Genomic DNA, 21,035 nt, shown 5'->3' with positions numbered 1-21,035 from the left:
TCGTTACCTGGCTTTTGTCTGGCTCTTCCTAGCAGCGACCTCGCTGGCTGTCAGCGGCTCTGGGAGCGTCGTGGGGATGGGAGAGTTCTGGAAGAAGAGGAGACCAGGAGGATTAGAGACCAGGAGGATGAGAGACCAGGAGAATGAGAGACCAGGAGAATGAGAGACCAGGAGAATTAGAGACCAGGCGAAATAGAGACCAGGAGGATTAGAGACCAGGAGAATTAGAGACCAGGAGAATGAGAGACCAGGAGACTTAGAGACCAGGAGACTTAGAGACCAGGAGAATGAGAGACCAGGAGAATGAGAGACCAGGAGACTTAGAGACCAGGAGACTTAGAGACCAGGAGAATGAGAGACCAGGAGAATGAGAGACCAGGAGGATTAGAGACCAGGAGGATTAGAGACCAGGAGAATGAGAGACCAGGAGAATGAGAGACCAGGAGAATGAGAGACCAGGAGAATGAGAGACCAGGAGAATTAGAGACCAGGAGGATTAGAGACCAGGAGACTTAGAGACCAGGAGACTTAGAGACCAGGAGAATGAGAGACCAGGAGAATGAGAGACCAGGAGAATGAGAGACCAGGAGAATTAGAGACCAGGAGGATTAGAGACCAGGAGGATTAGAGACCAGGAGAATGAGAGACCAGGAGAATGAGAGACCAGGAGAATTAGAGACCAGGAGGATTAGAGACCAGGAGAATGAGAGACCAGGAGACTTGTGTTTAAAGGAAACAGACTGAAGGCTGAAACCACGAGGACACTTCATTCCCTGGACTTACAAAGAGATTTGGCACCGGACAGTCTTTTCCAGCTAACTTGAAGGCAAAGTAGGACACTTGGTAAATGTCTGGTCTCTTCTCCTGATCTGGTTCGAGCATGTATCCTGGAAAAGACAGAAAGAGAGACGTCATTTAAAAAAAAGCCTTGCAGGGGAACACCGGCTGGTTTGATAGTTAATGTGCATCGCCCCTCTCTGGTCACACGGTGGAGCTGTTGCTCCAAAAATAATAAAAAGAGGAGGCTCCACCACAACAAACTTTTAGGGAAGTGAGATAACATGAAAGAAAAGAGACGGACTGGTTCAAACAGGCTGAGATGTGTCAGCAGCTCCAGTCAGTTACAGATCTGTGATTAACTGTAAAACATCTTAACAAGAGAGCAAGTGGGATTTAAAATATAGATCATGAAAATATATATATTAGCTCCCTCTAGAAAAACATGACTGTACAAATTCTCTACATGTTTAAAACATAACGTTAACAAAAGGTGGAGTCGACAGTCAAAATTCAGTTTGTGTCAAAATGTTTGCTTAACAAGATCAAACAGTTAAAACAGACAAAAACAAACACGCACGTCTTTCTATAAAGGTTCAGTGTGTAAGATTTAGGTGAAAAGGATCTATTGGTAGAAATTTAATATAAAATAATCCAATTTATGTTTTCTCGATTGTGTTTCATCTAAAAATTGTACGAATTGTCGTTTTCTTTTTCCTCTCTACGAATAAATACTTGGTGAGGTGAGGGGCTTGGGGGGGACTAATTGGACATGGGTTATATCCAAACCATATCCAAACCAAATAATAATACTTCCATAAAACATACAGCAAATATTTGGATGAACGAATATTGTCTGGAAAGACTTTACGTTAGAAGAGAACAGACTCATGATCAATTTAGTAAACACAGATGTAGGATCAAGCGCCTAATTATCTATACTGATTATTATAACTCCTAAAAATAGAAGGGATTTTAAATGACTAAAACAGAGATTGAAAGTAATTCTGAGGTGATGATAAATCAATAAGAAATCCCTCTCATATACATTCTGACATCATTAGCGTTAATGATTAAGAGACTTACTGATTAAGCAGTGCAACTTGAAGGAGTATTTGGAGTTATCTGGAACGATAAAGGTTCCGTCACATATGGCAACTTGACTCTCCCCAAATGGAAGAGCGAAGAAACACAGCTTGTACAACAAGCATCCCAGTGCCTGAGGAGAGAAAAGGAGAAACCAGTGGGTTATAGTGGAGACGAGCGAAAGTCATTCTAAATGTCCGTGTCAGCAGGATAACAAAGTTTTAGAGACAAGACTTGATGTAAAATGTAAGAACTGAACATCTGGAAATAGAAAGTTAGTTTTTTAGGTCATGATGGTCCGATAGATGTTTCTGACACATGAATCATCTTTATTTAGTTGTTTGACACAGAAAAGGTTTCAGTATTAAACTGTTGACAACAAGTTAGGATTCAAGGTACTTTCCTAACGACCCTGACACCAGACACAACCACTACCTCACAAACTGAACTGTGTCTGTCGAAGAGGAGGAAGAAGAAGAAGAAGTAGAATCTCATTCAGTAGAGCGGAAACATCCACCAGGGCCCAACGGCCTCCTGATGAAACCACACTGGATTCAAGAGATCTGCCTTTTTATCTGGATCTGCACCAAATTGTACACATTCAAATATCAGTCCCCTAAAACCTCTCTGAGTGTCTTCATCAAGATCCATGAATCTATGTATAATGTTGAAGAAAGAGGGAAAAGGTTCCTTTTGTGTTACAATAAACTGTGATAATTGTTCAAGGCCCCAAAGGAAACTTCTAATCTTTAAAAGTCACATGAACAGGAAACACACATGTTGACCCACTGAGCTCGACAGGAGACTCTAACAAAGAATTAATGTCTCTTATGTCACAGGATAAAAAGCTGCTTATTAAAAAGACGTCTCCTCCTCTGGAGAATAACTGGTCCAAACAGCGCTACATGGAAAAGTGCTCTGCTCCCACATCACATAATCAGCTGTTGCTATATTTGGCTGCAGCGTGTTTTATCGCTGATGATGCCGTCGGAGATGAAAGAGACTTTGGAATCAAAGGAAATGTTTTCACTTCAAGGTCTAAATCTGAAAAGAGAGATTCTTCACAGTTCATCCCCCACCAGGCTGATCATCTCCTAGACTCAGTAACACATCAGGTTCACCAAAGTGTATGAACACATGCATGTGACACGTGTGTGTGTCTGTGGTACACAGAATAAGAACCGTTTCATGACATGTCTAACACCAGAACAGGAAGTAAGACCCACAGGAGACAGTTGACAGGAAGTTGGTCAGGAGTTTCGTCATTGTCTAACCAGAGGCCCTTTTAATATTAAATAGAGAAATTGATGGCTTCAGGAATCGCAGAGGAAATTAATTTGTCTTAGTAGCAAGTAAAGAAAGAAGGTAAATGCAGAAATATAAATAAGACACTAAGAGATTTAAAGTATTAAGTCTTAGAAACACTATAAACATATTTAAATGAAAATACAAGACAAGTAGTGTGACAGGCTGAGGAACAGGAGAGAACAGTATGCATATATTTATGATGCTGAGAAATGAAGACTTTAGTGCAGGTCATTGTTCCCGGGCGGAGGTGGATGAGTTGTAAAGTGTGATGGTGGTCGGCAGGAGTGACTTCCTATTCAGCCCCCGGACACAGGGAGGTCGAGGGAGTCTGTAGTTCATCCAGGGTTTTATGAAATATGTGTTTATGTATTTAAAGTTTCCGTCTGTTCATATTCAAACGTGTATATATATGTATAAAACAAAGAATCGCAGAATAATAAATGAAAGGTGAATATCAAAATACAGAGTTGTGGCTTGTGTCCTCTTCAAAATGTGTCAGTGCTTCAGAAAAACTCCAGATTCTTTAGTAAGGATTATTAAAACCAGACATTTAATTCTACAGACGTGTCATCAACCGCTCCATCTTCTTAACGGACTCCCTGGGCCTTTTGCAATCTCCACCACTCCTCAAAATGGCTGCTGTCCAAGTCCTCCCTGCCGCCCCTCTCTGCCTCTCACCTTCAAACCAGCCCAGTCCCCTTTCCACTGGAGCTTACTGGTCCTGGAGGGAGGCTAATTATCATAAATGGGGAGAGAATGGAAGAGGACAGGCGACGGCGAGGGAGAGGGAGGGAGGGAGGGAGGGAGAGAGAGGGACCAGACGGAGTTGTTGGCTTTGTTGTGAATGATGTTGCTCAATGTTTCATGAGGGGAACAAAAAAAAAAAGAAAACTGTTGGAGAGCTGGTGAAAGCAAACAGCCCAGGGGCGAGCGAGGAGCAGAGACACAGAGCCAGAGAGAGAGAGAGAGAGTGAGAGGAGGAACCCGTCAGGGCAGAACGACGGCGGCCAGGACAAACCAGCCCTGCAGGGTGCTGAACACACACAGACAGACACACACACAGACACACCAAGCAACACCTTACCCATATATCAGCTTTAGTGGTGATGGCTATCCCTGCATACAAGTTAATCATCTCCGGTGCTCGATATGACAGGGTCGTGTACCTGAGATACAGAAACAACAGAAACTCAGTGACAGCTCAGAGATCCAGAGACACAAAGCAAACACGTTCATTTACTCAACTGTGAAAGTGCAAATTCCTCTTCTCTCTTTTCTTATATTGTTTATTTCTGTCTCAACTTCCTGTGACTGCTCTGAAAGTCCAAACTGTCCAAAGAAGGGTTGTCATGATCAAAACCAATCTTCTGGTCGGATGTGATTTTGGGTCTCGTGGCTCGGACCCGGGTGTGAACCGAACCTTTCACACCTGAAGTGTTTGGTTCAGACTGAATTAACACAAGTAGAAGGTGTGAAAACTCTGCAGCTACACACTCCACCACATCCAGCAGGTGGTCGCTGTCTTTGGTGCTGAGCAGGTTGTGTGGAGCAGGTTGTGTGTAGCGGGATGTGTGGAGCAGGTTGTGTGTAGCGGGATGTGTGTGGCAGGTTGTGTGTGGCAGGTTGTGTGCGGCAGGTTGTGGTCTGCAGGTTGTGTGTAACAGGTTGTGTGTGGCAGGTTGTGTGTGGCAGGTTGTGTGCTGCAGGTTGTGTGTCCCACTGTGGCTCGGGTGTGAACCAACAGTAAAGTTTAAATATGAGCTGAAACTTTCTTTACTGTCGATATAACAGCTTTACTATTAATGAAATAACACAGTTAAATCTACCTTTGGGATTAATAAAAAAATACTCCATCTATCAAACAATGTGCACTATTAAGTACTTCTTTAACTTTTGTCCGCAGCTTTGGACGTTGCAGTAGAACTTTTATGTGTAATGAGATATTTTTACGTTTCCATTTTACTGGTGGGAAGGTTCTTAGTTTATTACTGCTCTCTCCCTCCCTCTCTCTCTCTCTCTCTCTTCCTCTCTCTCTCTTTGATGACGCCATGTTGTGTGAGTCACCGCGGCTCAGAGACCTGATAGTTTCTAAATGACCACGAGGATGAGAGTTTACACACGGTCATATACTGAAGATAAGCACAGCTCACTTTACTGCAGCTGTAAATGTGGGAAAACTGATGGACCTGACCGGACTGCTGTGATTTGACATCACACAAAAAGAATAAGTACACATCCAACTGCACACAAACACACACACACATCAGAGTGTGAATGAGCAGGAGCTGTGACAACCGAGGTGTGTGTCATGTTCACCACCTCTCACTGAACCATCATGGGACCAGTGACACCACAGCGGCAGTAGCAGGTGTATTTATGGTTTATTTGCAGTTATGACTCTGTATCTCAGCTCGTCGGGGGTTTACAAGTTTTCTCTTCTTCTTTGTGGACGCACATAAAAAGATAAAAAAGTTACAACAGGTTGTGTGAAAACCTCGTTTATGACAGCGGTCACGGCACCGAGCCAAATTTAGTTTAGTGACACATTTAACTGCCGGTGGTGTGAGTGCGAGTGGATGTGACACATTTTCTTAGTGTTGTGTTGTTTTTTAGTGATTTTTTACAGTTTTTGTGTTGGTGTGATGTTTGAAGGAAAAGATGTGTAGAGTTGACAAAGTTGATAAAGTTATTTTAAGTGTTTTCTTTCAGTTTTTCCACATGACTGAATCTTAACAGTCAGAAAACAGGTTTATTCAGTTTCTGCTGCAGCCTCACTTACGCCCTTTTTCCACTGGTACAGAAACAAAACCCCACTAACACCTGCTAACATCTGGCTTGTGTCTGCACTGGGAATGGATTCAAATGTCTCTACAATAGACACTGGTTTTTATTGGCTCTGATCAGCAGCGATGGAAATGTGAGACCCGGGCGAACGAGTGCCTCAGTATTCCTGTATTAGGTATTGGTAATTGGAATGTGGGCTCTCCTAGGGACTCTCCAGATAAGGAAACAAACCAGAATGCATATGGTGCAGGAGGCTCAGTGCATGTTGGTCAATATGGGCTAATCTTTGAATCTCAGAATTACACGGAGTAAAGAGAACGTACTTCTTAATCTCGTCCTCCACAGCAGTGACTCCGTCTTTGTGCGGCAGCAGCACCTTGTGAGTCGCACTCCCGAAGTCACACAGCACGTAGTTCCCCTGGTCGTTCAGCAGGATGTTTTCAACCTGGTGAAAGACAAACACGTGAATACAGATACTACTACAGCAGTGTGACAAGGCCTCATTACAGTGGTTCTGCCTCAGGAGGGCGATCAAAGCTGATCCGTGGTCAGAGAGAAAGAGACAGATTCAGTCTTTTCGGGTTTCAGGCCACAGATTCTAGATAAAACTAGATTTTAAACTAGTTCTAAAATATGTGAGCGATGTGAGAGTAAAGCAGGAAGGACACGTATGAGCTGCTTTAACATGGGGGGGGGGGGCTTATGTCTGCTGCTCTCCAGACTCTCTTTGACAGTTCAAGTCGAGCAGGATGTTGGTTTATTGCCAAATAGGTTTACACATACAGGGAATTTGCTTTGTTGCCATTTGTGGAAGCCTTAATATCATAATATCAAAAAGAGAACCAAATATAAAATATAAGAAAGATGATAAACACTAGACTGAATGTATTGATACATACATACAACATGAACTCAGGTTTCCAACTCAATTTAGTGAGCAATAATAATTTTCCATCCGTGCACTTTCAACTCTGTTTACATTGTGTATATAGTTTTCTAATCATTATATGTCTTTGTGTTTATACTGTATCTTTACTTTGACTTTTGCTCGTTACTTTCACTATTCTCTTTGGTGCTGTAAGAAATAAAATCTTCCTCATCGTGGGAATAATAGAGAAATATCTCATCTTATCTATTTTCTCATCTTATCTATTCTACCAAAATTGACAGAAGTGAGGGAAGGTGGAGGAGAGAAAGGAAACAAGAAAGAAAATAAAGACAAATGAAAACAGATGAGACATGAAACCTGATAACAGAAAAACAGGTGTTTTATAAGAGAAAAGGAGGTGAAGGGAGAAACATGAAGGAGCTCATGAAAGAACCACAGAGTGTCTGCTGTTGACAGCTCAGGGTTAAAGGGCTTCCATCTTTCTTTTTTTGTTTGCACTCTCACTTTCCCTGGCGATGTGCGACTGGGCCTCCGTGGTCCTTTGTGTCCCTGTGGTGTTATGTAAGCCATGTGGGCTGCACAGACAGACAGGGAACAGAGGAGCGGCCTGTGGAGCTGAAGGAACCGCTCTGTTCACAGGCTTGTGCAACTGGACCGAGCACAGCGGCCCACAGACCAGGGCACTGAGGAGAATTCAACCAGGGTGGGAAATCACCACCGGCATCCAAGCTTCACCAGAGTGAGGATGGAAGCTGGTGCATGGCCATGTTTGATTTGAAAATGAGCTCTGATAAATCAAGTTAGTGAGGAATTAGGACGGTGTCTGTTTGAAGCTCTGGTAGGAGAAGGTCCTGGAGAAAGAGGAGAAGCAAAGATCGAGGGAGAGGCAAAAGGGGAAGGAGAGGAAATAAGAGAAGCTGGTAGAGAAGCAGGTGAGCATGTGAGGAAGCAGAGGAGTTAAAACAAGAAGTGTAACTGGAGCGTTCTGTCTTCTGCTGACGGAGCAGATTTAAAATCAACCAAAAAAAACAACTGGAAACAAAACAGAAAATCCACTTCTTCTTTTTGATTGTGGTGACATCTTTGGAAATCCACGAAAACACCTACTCCTGCCTCCACATTATCTTTATTGGTTTGTCATGTATTTCAAATTCACCTTTCCAGACATGTAATAATGACAAAGCCCAAACCTCCTTCTGACAAAAGAATTCCAAAGACGTCACATGAGGATCTGAGAAGTTGATCTGGTGACTGTAAGGGGACTTCTTTAGGGGGACGAGGACAGAGGGAGGAGAAGAAGGAAGGAGGGAGGGAGGGAGGGAGGAAAGAGAGGAAGCTTCCCGTCACCTTCAGGTCTCTGTGGATGACGGGCGTCTTGCATTGGTGCAGCCGGGCCACGGCCTCACAGGTGTCACAGAAGACGTGAAGGACTTCGGCCTCACTGAAGCCCACGTTCAACCGCTGGTTCATCTGCCTCACCACCTGACCGGCTGCAGGAGGAGACAGACGTCAGGACTCAACACGTCAGGCTGTGACTTAACCCTCGGGGAGTATCTTCAGTTTTCCTGTGTTTACGTTCACACTTGACCTGATTTAGATTCGATACCAGAGCCTGAGTGATGTGGGTGTTCAGAGGCCTATGAGGCTTTTATCAAACCATATAAATACCCATAAATAGAAAGAAAAAACAAATGCAAACCAATATATATAATTTTAGTAAATATAAATGCATTGTTTTGTGTAAAGTAAAGGTTTTCATATCTGCAAACATACTCACAGATATATATATATGTATGTGAACGGATGTAATTTCTACTATAAAAACCACATCTAAATTCTAAAGTTCTCAGTATCACTGTGAATCAGCTAAAATCATATTTTAAAGTCACAAACATTTACATAATAAAGGAAATCTGTTGTTTTGAGTACGTGACAGTCACTTCTCCTTTTAGCGGCATTCTGTTTCAAGGACAATAGTGTGTGCAGACTTTTGTCCTAAAATAACCTAATGGAGCCTGACCCACATAAAAACCAGAGGTTATAGATATGACCACAGCTTTAATGAAGAAGTACACGTACCTTTACAGTACTCCATGATGATCAGCACCTCCCAGACGGTGTCGGACACGGGGCTGATGGTCGAGTCCAGGTAGCCCACGATGTTCTTATGGCCCGAGAGCTCCTTCTGCACACGGGATCAAGAGATTATTTTAAAAAAAGGGATTAAAACACAAAGATTAAAGAAAACAGGATCCATGTAGGTTCCATGTCCTCAACAACTAGATGATAAAGTACACGTGTGGATTGCTGTGGGTGCACTTGAGCCTCCTTCATCACACGCTGAGGAGGATTCATGTTGGAACTTGTTTCTTCTGTAGGAAGTTGCTCCTTTATTGAAAATGAAGGATTAAAACCGACGTGAATGAAGTTAATCCAATGGTTTAAATTCTGCTTTGTGAGTCTCTGAGACAGTTGTTCACACCTTCCTCCTGGTTTCACTCTGTAGATCAATGGAAACAACTTCCAAATGAGACCAGAGAAGAAGAAATACTGCCTGTGACACATTCCTCAAAGTTCACCGTCCAGCTGAACCCGGTCCAGTCTCCTCCTCGAGCGACCGTGTGCTGAGAACTCTTTTTCTGTATTCTGTCATGTTCTTGCAAACAGGCTGATCTCCTAACTTGATTCATTCACTGGATTAAAGCATCAGTGTCTCTTGTTTGAGAGAGAGAGAGAGAGCCAGAGACAGAGAGAGAGAGAGAGAGAGAGAGAGAGAGAGAGAGAGAGAGAGAGAGAGAGAGAGAGAGAGAGAGAGGTGTGTTGTGGAAACCGACACACACAGGAGGCAGCGTCCCAAAAGGCCAGCGCTGTGTCAGTGTTTAAGGCTGGCTCTGTGTGTGTGTGTGTGTGTTTGTGTGTGTGTGTTACACATTGTTCCAAGCTGATGAGGCAGTCAACAGACACACAAAGCTGGCCAAACAGCTCAGAGTGAGCTGTTCACTGACACACTGGGGTCAAAGGTTCAAGACGAGACTTCCGCTGTTGTCCTACACGTCTTCTGGTTTCACAGATTTAACTTATTCCTCTTTGAACGATATGAAACACCTCCACTTACGAGCTGTGATCACAGGAGTGACACCTCTGCCTGGTACATTTGAGTCGAGTGGGTGATTTGGGCTCTGGACAGATTTGGAATGCTGGAAAACAGGCCGGGTTAGAAAGGTGGAATGGAGACTTTCATGTTCACCTTCCTTCATCGGGGCTTGTGTTCCATTTGAAAAAGTAATTATGTGCTTAAGTTAAATACCTGAAAACTGAGAATCTGAAGATGAGGAGGACAACGTGTTCAAGTTCACATTAAACCCTCCGAGCACAGGAAGTGAGAGGAGCCTGTTTTCCACTCAACGCAGCCAAAACTAAGACTTCTGCTGCTTTGAGACACGAACTGAAGTCCGAGCATTTTTCCTGAAACTTCCCGGAGGACGCAAATGTTAGACTCAGTTACTTTGGACATTTTCAGGAACTTTTCCAATATCTAAAAAGAGCCCAAGCGAGAACAAGAGCAGAATAATTAAATCGCGTGTGATCGTGTTGATGGAAGAATACAAATATCATAAGATGACGAAGAGGAGACGCTGATGAAGACGTCAACTTGGAAAGACAACAGATTCTGAGGCTTTTGAAAATAAGGGAAGACGGCGATGTGCTGAAAAATACACATCATGAATGTTTTTGGATGTTTTTCTGTTATTGTGAACTAAAGGCCAGACCCCATTCTTTTTCAGATATTTAGACATTTATAGGAAATCTAAATGAAAGTGAAATTGGCAAAGCCCTTAGAATCAAGACGAGCAGGAAGACGGCTCTTACCATGATGGTGATCTCTCTCTTGTACACGTTCAGATCCGGGACGTTGTTGACGTACATCCGCTTGAGAGCGCAGCGCACGCCGCTGTGCGTCCGAGCCAGAAACACAACAGAGAAGCCCCCTGGGAAATAAACACGCAAGATGATGAGTTGACGTTACATCAGCAGATTCGACTTTTCATACATTTTAGAGCGACAGGGATCCCCCCATCCCCCGAAACAACTCAACCCCACACACAGATTTGTTGAGCTGCCCCATGAAAAAGACATTTCATGCCCCAGTTTTGCTGTGTAGACGTTTTTTTTTTTATTTCAAAAGAAAATCTGTCAATCCAATTAAACATAATCAAAGATTTATAAAAGTGTTCCACAAGCTGTTATTTAGCAGCAGCCGCTAACCGCCGTCTTATTGCTTGTAGAAGCATAAGCTCATTTAGCTCTGGCCAATCTCCAGCTGGGTCTAATCCCGGAGTAAATGAAGTCACTCGATTTATAAAACACACAAAGGGATTTAACAGAATCAGACATGAAGCTGAAATGACCCTGGGTGAGGGGAGTTTGATGTTAAATAGGATTTTAAAGACATACGGTGTTTAAAACCAGGTGCCACAAGCTGCTGCCACTGTCCTGTACTGGTCTCTCTGAGTGAGAGGACTCATACTGGGACAGGACAGCACCCGCCTGTCTCATTAGAAGAGGTTGAATCATTGGGTGGCGGGCATCAAAGTCCATCGACCAGCGAGGAGGAAAAGAAAAGATCCACAATGGCGAGATTGTTCCCTAACAAGTCACCTTGGGTCATCTGAAAGAACAGCATGGATCTGGACTGGGAATGAGCAGAAAGGGGCTAAAGGGGGGTGGGGGGGGGGGGTTAAAGTGACCAGTGAACACAAAGGCCTGCATTGAAGAGTCCATCAGCTTTATGTTAAAACAGATCTCAGGAGTTGTGTTGTGAGGACAGTGGAACCAGTGCGTTCCCACCGGCCTGTCAACTGAGGTTCAAGCCCCTGAAACTCACAGCAAACACAAAAACACACTCAAACAGAGTGTTTGCATGTTGTCACAACAGTGAGAGTTACTGTGACACACATGATCAGATTAGAAGGGGGGGGGGGGGGGACGGACAGGCAGCCAATCAGACAACAGACGCGCCGCTATGGCAGCACTGCAACAGAAACCAGTGAAGGAGAGCAGCCGATTGTGTAACAGCAGAAACCACCACGAAGCACCAGAGTGACATTTTAACTAATCTCTTCTCAATAATTCTCCCAGTTCACACTTGTGCATGTTGATGTGAACAGGAAGCAGACTGGTGAATCGAGGGAAGCAGCAGCAGGTCAGTATCGCTCGGTGCCATGAGACTGTGGTAACAAAAAAAAGGAAGTATCTGTTCTCGTGACATCCCAAAATAAAACCCATCTTTATTTCTCCCAGTCCATATTTAACAATTCAGCCGTAGAGTTTGCAAACTTCTATTGGCTTTAGAACAAGGTCTATAGAAATGCTGCTGATTGGATAAAACAACAACAAGCAGCTTATAGAATAGAATGATAACGATGATGCTGATATGGGTAACACACTCTTTCACATACACACTCACACACACAAAATGATTTAAAACAAAAGGAGCAGAGATGATTCAGGGAATTGACTTTAAATAACTTGAACCATTTCTGATTCAAGTGGGGAAATGAATGAATGAGAATTATTCTGAGTAATGCACAAGAATGAAAAGACCATGTTTCTCTGAATGGCTGCCATTAAAAAAAATATGGAAACACAAACCGAAACTCTGCCAAGACAGAGAACCTGTGGCCGAGCGGTTTACACCTGCTGGACGCGGACGAGGGCCGGGTTTGCATTGATTTCCTGTAACAGAGACTTGGTGGGGGGTGGGGGGGGAACTGAATCATATGACCAAAGTCTTGAGAGAGGACCGACTTTTAAAAATCAACAGGACGAGGACTTCCAGCGAGCTCCAACCGATGATACGTGATGCAGATTCTGCTTTATGACCCGGGTGTGCATGGAAACAAAACGACCAGTGAGTCATTCCCAAGCTTTATGTACACACAGATGTAGGACTGCAGACACAGAGCTGACATCCACTTTAAGGAGATAGTGCAGGCGAGAGCATGTGGTGGGATGATTAGAGCGGAGGAGAGATTTCACAAGGCAGAATCCATTTGGTCGGGCCAAGGGCCAGGAGGCTGAAAGGAGCCGGCTGTCTCCGTGTGGACACGAGACAAAAGGAGCAGCTAACCTCCTCTGGAAAACTGAACACTGAACAAACTGGGAAGCTCCACTCCCAGTGTGTTGCCGTAGACCCAATGCAGACTGGAAAACAGTTCTGGTCACGTTGGAAGGGGCCAAATGACAAGTGGTCTCAGATAAATATTTATGGATTACGAGACCATCCCTGTTCAGGAGATTCACGATTTGTGCGAATCTTCAAGGTCCTTTAACTCCTGTCGTCTATAATTCACAGAACTCGTTAGCAGCGTCTGTGAAGGACGACTCACGAGGTCGATGTGTTCTGGATCTACAGATGATCTATGAGGACGAGTACGAGCACAGAATCTGGGCCGGCTCCAGGAGTTTCAAGGTGGGAACACGAGGTTAAAACTGCTCCAGGATCTGGTTCTCACTAGATCTCCACCCTGAGCCTTTTGTTGCCCCGGCCCCAGCCACATGCAAGTGGTTCACCATGGAGTGTGTTATTCTCCTGAGTGGCTCTGGATGGGATGGTTTGTTTCAGGAGGGGCTTTGTGTGCAGCGTACCAACTTCCTGGACAAATGAGGAAAACCAACCTCACTGTCCCTCACTGTACAGGAGGCTGGATTCAACCAGCGACAGCAACAAAGCCGTTTGCAGCCGATACTGGTTTCACTGGTGCAAACATTAACGTGCCGCAAAACAACAAGGTGCTTGGGTGGGAAATGCAAATATCATCATGTGTGGAGGCTCATAAAAAGGAGCAGACAGGGCAAATAATGAGATGAGATATCTTACGAAAGAAATTAAGTATAGATCCAAATAAAATGTCTCCAATAGCAGGTTATTAATCTGAATTCTCATCTTCTACTTCTTTTTATTATTAACAATTGATGTGAAAACGTTCAGGGGGCATTTAACTAAACAGAATATGTACAAAAATATGAATATTAGAACAAAGCTGTCAGTAACGTGAGTTGTATTTTAGACGACTGTCATCAAACCTTGAATATCAACTAATAAATGACTTGTAGGTTAAGTTTACATGAACATAGATTGGATATTAGGAATTCCAGAGGATTTGATAAACAGATTCTGGATTAATCAATATTTGATTAAATGTTATTGAACCTCAACCTTGAGAGACAAGTAGATGTGGCTTGTATTAAAAAAGGTATTTGCCTTTCATAGTGTTTCCTATTCACATTAAATACCTAAAATGTGGCAGCGCAGCATAGTTTAGTTGTTCGAGCTGTTGTGAACATGTATGCTACACACCCTTGAACCGAGTGTGTAGCATACATGTTCACAACATCCCCCCCCCCAAGCAGCAGCTACACCCATTGGATCTCAGTTCTGTGGGAAACCCCCGGGACCTGTTAAATCTTCACATTGCTCCCACATGTCTGACTCACGACTTGACAGATGAGCGAGACAAAAAATCAAAAGACGATTAAATTACAGAGTGATAATACAGCACGGCCACGTTTCTCATGCACAGACGTGTAAGTGAAACCTTTCAGGGGACCGGAGCACAGCTGACGGGGCATGTCCGACGCTCAGCGACCATTAGTCACGTCTCATCATCGTTGTTCCTGCTCGAGAGGCTACTGGAGTGCTCCAGTGTGAGGACGTGGTCAGGTGTCAGTGACAGTTGGAAAAAAGCCTGTGACTGAGTGAGGTCTGTAATTATTGGAGAAGTTTCCTCTGCATCCAGCACGAGGGACCCTGACTTCACTCCTGACTAACTGGGACAGACACAACCCACATGGACAGCTTCGTGGACGAGGCTTGAGAGAGGAGCTCAGCAGCCTCTCTCTGGTGATACAGGCAAGAATAAAAAAAAGAAAAGATCAAACTTCAGAAGTGGTGGAGAAGTCTGTCAGCGAGGAAGGATTAGAGGATTAAGTGACACGCTGTAAAAAGAGAGAGAGAGGAGGCATTCACAGTTTTCTGCTCAGCAAAAAAAAAAAAGCGGCCACAGATGTTCTTCCTCTGACGCATGATGTCATCATCTGTGATAACAAACCGCTCTGTGGCTGACATCTTCTTTCCTCCTCATCATTCTAACCCTCTGCGTTGTTACTTCAGCAAGCGTGAAGTCTTTTAAGAGCCGCAGAGCAAGAGTGTGGTTCAACTGACAGTGGCTCCGTCAGCAGTGGGGGGGGGGGGGGGGGGGGGGGGTATTTCCTCCACGGGGGCCCCCCCTCCATCCTCTTACATGAAACCAACAACACTTCCCCTACTAGTCCTCATGGCTGTTTAGCTTTAAGATAACTTTAACTTAATTTGCATGTGGTTGCACTGAACTAAACTGTTCAACATTTCTCCACTGCAAAAATATTAAAATGAGAAATGTAGACAATAGTGTTATTTCAAAGAAGAGATCCTCTGTAGAAACATATAGTAAATTACTTTTTCATTGAAATGGGAGTAAAGTGATAAAAGTGAAAAACCTGTTGTTGTGGTATAAATGAAGAAATCAAGTATTTTGAGTAATAAATATACGATTGAATATCTCACATATTCAACTAAATCTGGAGCAACTTAAGTTTCTGATCCATTTGATTTTAACTCGAGTAGAATATTTACATTCCATCCTTAGCTTTAACAAACAATCAAATATATTATACAAGTTACTGTTCTTCACTTGAATTCAAGCTTTGACCGATAAGCATTGAATCTGTGGAGGCTGTAATCATCAGCCACACGGGAAAAGAAACCTGAAATGTATTGACGCTCATGATAGAATCTTTCTGAAGTCCGGTTCTTACACAGATTAAATATCATTCACAAATTGATGTGGAAACAGTCTCAACAAAGACAAACCACGCGTTTCTCGAGGCTGCAGCAGAGCTCCTAAAAAAACACTCAAACTAATCCAAAGCAAAGTTCTTCCATATGGTTCTTCCATCTTCAGAGACCTGCTGTCTGATACCTTCAGGTCTACTCGTGGAGATGCTTTTCTTCTCGTGGACTAACAGGCGCCAAATTCTCCACACAGTTATCGTAGGAAATGGATTTCCATTAGCAGGCGTCAGGGCCCTCGCCAGTTTGCCACGCTGTGCCAGCTGCTCCTGCTAATTACCAATAACGACTTTTTGATCCCCCGCGCCTTAGAAAATCCTTTGAGATTTGCTATTACACAGACTAATGCGGAAAGAAACTTTTGTTCTCCAGCTGATTAATGCTGCGGCCGAACGTGCCATTTGGTAAGTGGGAAACTGAAGCTACGGGAAACCAGCACCAGTCCAGGCAATCTCACTGGTGGGTTTCAGAATGTAGGAGCAGATACACCCAGGTTTCATACTGGGAATCAATAATAAAAGGTTGGGATGTCTTACTTTCATCACCTCATCCGACCTGACACTTCTCTCATTCTTCAGCCGACTTCAGGCCGGTGACTTAAGATCACTTCCTAATCTGTTTCCCTCGAGTCGACCGGAGTTACACGACAGCAACTCTCAGAGAACACATCGACGGAAAAAAGGTTCTCGGCCTGAAAATAAAAGTCACTGTTTTAAAACTCTTTAACAAGCAGGTGAGGAATTCTGCACTCTGCAAACTTCTCACCGGCAGAACACTGCACCACCGTGTCATTTCATTCTGCTCCTTTCAAGGTATAAAAAACCTACCCTGGGTTTTTATTGATGATCTATTGAAAGATAAATATTCTAATTTGGAATTTAAAAGCAACTTAACAACAAAAACTGTCGCCTAAGTTCCCTCTGAGACAAAGTCTAGCATGCATGGGCATAGCAGGGATATGACAACGGTTGTTTCAGGTCAGATACTCTTTACTTTCTGAGGTGATGGTGGCGCTCTGCCCACACAGAGGTGGTGGTGGTGGTGACATGCAGCTAAATTCTGCTGAGCACAGTCACTCCTGTGTAACAAGTAAGAACTGCAAACACCACTTCAGACACTTTGTGGTTTAGCCAACTTGAAACCGTCAACCTGGGCGAGGACCCCCCCCCTCCTTTTACAGTTTCCATCCTTCCCCTCTGGCCTCCACTTCAGTTTATCTCTTTCCCACCCTGACGGAGGTGAAAGATGTGAGGAGCCTCAAGTGTGCGGAGACGTCTCTCTTCCATAAAAGGTTGGTGCAGCAACAACTGTCCATGTTTTGATATCCCGGGGCTTAGTGAGCGGCGAGGTTCTGGCAGCTGGTTCTCATTCATCAAACCTCAACAGGGCTTAGAGCGGAGCCGACAGACACAAGTGGCCGTGAGGAAAGGAGCGAGAGAGGAGGTGCTGCAGGAGGAGAAGGACACAGGTTGTTATCATCATCCACTGTGAAGACCGGGGGACGCAGCTCCACTTCCTCCCAATATTCAAACATGCTGAATTAAGCCCAAATAGTCTGCTTCATAAAACCAGAGTGACACGATGGCACCAACGTGTTTAAAGTTCCCACGGCCTCCCTCGTTAAGATTCAGCCAATCACTCGTCACTTCTGACTCATCGTCCAATCCAGTGGAGTCGTGCATTAATCAAACGTGTGCTCACATAGACATGATCAGCTTCAAACCTGTTCTTAAGTCTCTGGAAAAACTAGATTGCTGTTGTCTATATTTCCAAAAGACACTTATTCTAAGACATTTCCCAGGATGAAGAGTTATGAAACTTTGAGCTCTGACACACGAGCAGAATATGACCTTGTTCCAACACTGAATTATGTTTAACTAAATACAGGAACAATGTTAATTTGCACTGAAGTGAAATGTTGTCCATGTCGATGTCTTCCTGTTTGGAGTCTCCCTCTGAGCCGAGGTCACACCCTCGTTTGGCTCGATGCTGCCCTCAGATCAGGCGACGATGAATCGGTAGAAAACCATTCATTTGCCGTTTCACCAAAAGGGGAGGGTAGGGGTTTGGGGGGGGGGGGGGGGCAGTGGCAGAGATGCAGAAACAAGAAGGCCTCAATGAGCAAGCACAAAGGCACCGGTTCCCATCACGGGACCAAGAGCTGCATCGTACCAGCATTCTTTCTGGGGTCTGGAATAAGACAACACAAGGGCACAATGCGCCCATTCATCACCAGTACAGTATGCTAATAATGTCAGTGCATTCTCACCCCCCCCCGGCAGAGAGCAAGGATCAAATAGGTCATTAAAAAAAAAAAAAACATCAGAACTGCACTGCAGTGATCGATGAAGTCTTATGACATCACAACAATCTATACGCAAATCTGAAGAAGTTTAGTTTCATTTTATTCTAGTGTCCACTTGCTGTCTTGTTTTCCTCCTTTTAAATATTGCTCCTGTAAAAAATATTTGATCCCATCTTATCTTAAATGTAGTATATTTATCCCTAACCCAGATACTTAGTATATATATTTACTAAGTGATATCCTAGTTTCCATCTCGTCATCTATGTTTCACAACGTTACCACCACAGCTCCTTCCTCTCAGAAAGACGAGTGAAGCCCATTGTTATGAAATACGTCCTCCTAACAGAAAACAGGGTCATACAAACAAAAGTTGTGCATAACTCAACTTTGACACAAAGTGATGTCATCCTGCAAGCCGCTGTGTCGGCCAATCAAATCCACTCGAGGAGAAACAACTGCCGGTTTCCAGAGTTGTAAATTCTTATCTGGCTGTTGTTTTAACTCAGAGCTGCTTCCAGACTAAAGAGCAAGGCATCGCTGTAAAAACACCAGACCGAGGAAATTGTGTTTCAATCACTATCATAGGAAAATATTATCACTAGTACTGATTTCAACCACATCACTCAGCCGCGAGCTTTGGACTTTATCTAAACTGAGTCGGACACCCAAAGGGCAGCAGATATCCAAAGTATATTTACTCAACAGTCGGCTTCAGCTTCTATTCATTATCTTCTCAACACAAATTCACAACACAGAGCTCAACAAACACAACTCCCAAGTGCTTGTGGCGTCACTGCGAGAGAAACATCAGCTGGAACTTCATTTGAACTGATAAACCGGTTTTTGGTGAATGCATGGCGTCAATCCAGATTCCCAAGTGACAAAGCTAAAGGTGAAGAGGCCACGTGTGCACCACAAACACACAAACTGTTTGCATGGAGACACTGTTTGCGTTTCTCCTGTTTGCACAATCTGTGGCTCGCCGTGGTCAGCGAGTCGCTTCAGCCGAGGTCCAGACGTCTCACGCTGCTCGCCGCTCTGCAGCCGGTGACTCACAGAGACAACATGTCCAGAATCCGCTGACAGCGAGCACCCGGGTGAAGTTATGTGAAGTCAGCATGTCGAGGGAGAAGAGGGGCTTTTTGTTTAGTGACAGACGTGTGTCATTAGGAGACGGACCAGCTGAGAGGCAGGCCTGATTTGAAGCTCTCCAATGTGAGGAGGGTTCAGCGAAGCACAAAGTCTGGACTTAAGCAGCGATAAAAATAATAAAGTTGCAGTTAACGAGCTTGAAAACCTGGAAGTGAAACCACCCGCCAAGAGAGAGAGAGAAATAACAGACACATGCAAATATTAACCTTGTACCTGCAGCGAGTGGCCTGGTCAATTAATAACACTGACATGAGGGCGACTGTGCAGGTTGAGCTGACAAACATGTTCCAGAGACGTTATCTGCTGCTGCTGCCGCTCGGCAAAGAGCCTGATGAAACATTACCACAGCATATAGGAGCATTACTCTGGGAACAGTTTGTGTTGCTGCTCAAACTGGGACTTTTTAAAGAATTTAAGTATGAACCAGCACAAACAGTGTCTCCAACTCCGCCCACTATCCAGAAATGAAGCCAAAACATCCCACATACAAATGAATGGCGCGATTTTACCAATATATACGATGCAGCAAATTTATTATAGCTTTCGATATCTAAACTAAAACCAAACTTTTCAGAAACGGGACAACTAAAATCACACGGAGGGAGTTTTGACCGATACTACGGCCAGCCACCAGGGGGCACTTGAGACGCTTTGGCTTCACTTTTCTATGCTACCTTTTTTTAAAATCAGTGAAATGAATTAAAACTATTATTTTAAAACAAATGTGTCGAGATATGAGAGAGTTCCAGTGTTTGTAGTCTGACGTCTGCTTTATGTGCAACTACCCAACTTTTTCCAAATAGTTCTATCAAATGTATTTCTGTGCATTCTAAGACTTTCCCGAGACGGAACCAGGAACCTGGTGCAGTGAGAGTTAGTGGATGAAGGGTGACATGCTCACAGATGCATCCTGTTCCCACTTGTCATTTTCTGAGTTCCTCTCGGAGACAGAATCTGACGGCGCTGAGGAGAAACCACAGAGGCTGAAGAGCACTGGACGGAAATGACTGTGTTCCTACTCAATGTAAAAACCATTCCTCTCTGCAGATACACGTGTATCACTGGAAAGAACTGCTCACCAAGTGGTGTCAGGAGCTTTTGAGCTTAATACAAGTTTAATCTGAATATATATTGAAGTGATGTCATGTTTTCCTGCGTTTTATTTGGTTTCCTTTCTACAGAAAACTATGTCTGAGTGTTCGGCTTTACGGGGGAAACTCGTGCTCTTCATTAAAGTGGCACAGCTGCTGTGCAACAGTTGAGTGAGTGAATGGGACACGAGCCACTCACAAACATCACATGATCCACTCACTATCGGGACAATCAGTCGCACAACTGACCCAGTGACACTCCAGTGTGCAGCAGCCCTCAATAAAAACCCTGGAAAACTCACCACTGCTATTTACCTCCTCTGGTAACAAGCCCGGTGAAGACAACAGGAAGAACTGGATCGATAGCATCAGTAAATTGTGTGTTTTTTCACTCAAAGCCACAAAAGAAGTAAATTCAACCCTGATAATTCACCTATCTAACAGCCCAGCAGGTCTTTAAATAGAACAAGACGTCCCATCGAGGGCCGGTTACCCAGTCGGCTGCTGGTTAGAGGCTCTGTGGTGCCGAGTGGGACCAGCGCATGGGACCAGTGCTCCCAGAGTAAAGCTCTCCGCTGCCTAAGCACTCACCACACCAGAGAGAGCTCCATCTTTACCAGAGCATCCTCAAGCTGCTGGTGCAAGAGTGTGTTTACATTACTAATGCAGAACTGAGGGATTTACTGGGTTTAACGTAGCTGCAGCTTGTTCTTGAGTTTTCTATTCTGTGTTTCTTGGCAGGAGGTTTATTCA

General features: G+C 44.1%; 1 protein-coding gene across 1 annotated transcript in view; it reads right to left on the bottom strand.

Moving 5' to 3' along the window:
- The window catches only part of bmp2k (BMP2 inducible kinase), a 36,040-nt gene that overhangs the window by 12,486 nt on the left and 2,519 nt on the right, over positions 1–21,035 (bottom strand). Inside the window, exons 2-9 of the mRNA XM_053421387.1 lie at positions 10,715–10,833; positions 8,924–9,029; positions 8,192–8,334; positions 6,279–6,400; positions 4,256–4,337; positions 1,864–1,996; positions 784–887; positions 8–87 (exon numbers count right to left, since the gene is read on the bottom strand). Of these exons, the coding sequence (XP_053277362.1) occupies positions 8–87; positions 784–887; positions 1,864–1,996; positions 4,256–4,337; positions 6,279–6,400; positions 8,192–8,334; positions 8,924–9,029; positions 10,715–10,833 (889 nt within the window). The remainder of the gene's footprint in view (positions 1–7; positions 88–783; positions 888–1,863; positions 1,997–4,255; positions 4,338–6,278; positions 6,401–8,191; positions 8,335–8,923; positions 9,030–10,714; positions 10,834–21,035) is intronic.

This window comes from Pleuronectes platessa, chromosome 4 (assembly GCF_947347685.1).
Source record: "Pleuronectes platessa chromosome 4, fPlePla1.1, whole genome shotgun sequence".
Lineage (NCBI taxonomy): Eukaryota > Metazoa > Chordata > Actinopteri > Pleuronectiformes > Pleuronectidae > Pleuronectes > Pleuronectes platessa.
This window is presented reverse-complemented; position numbering and strand designations above follow the sequence as displayed.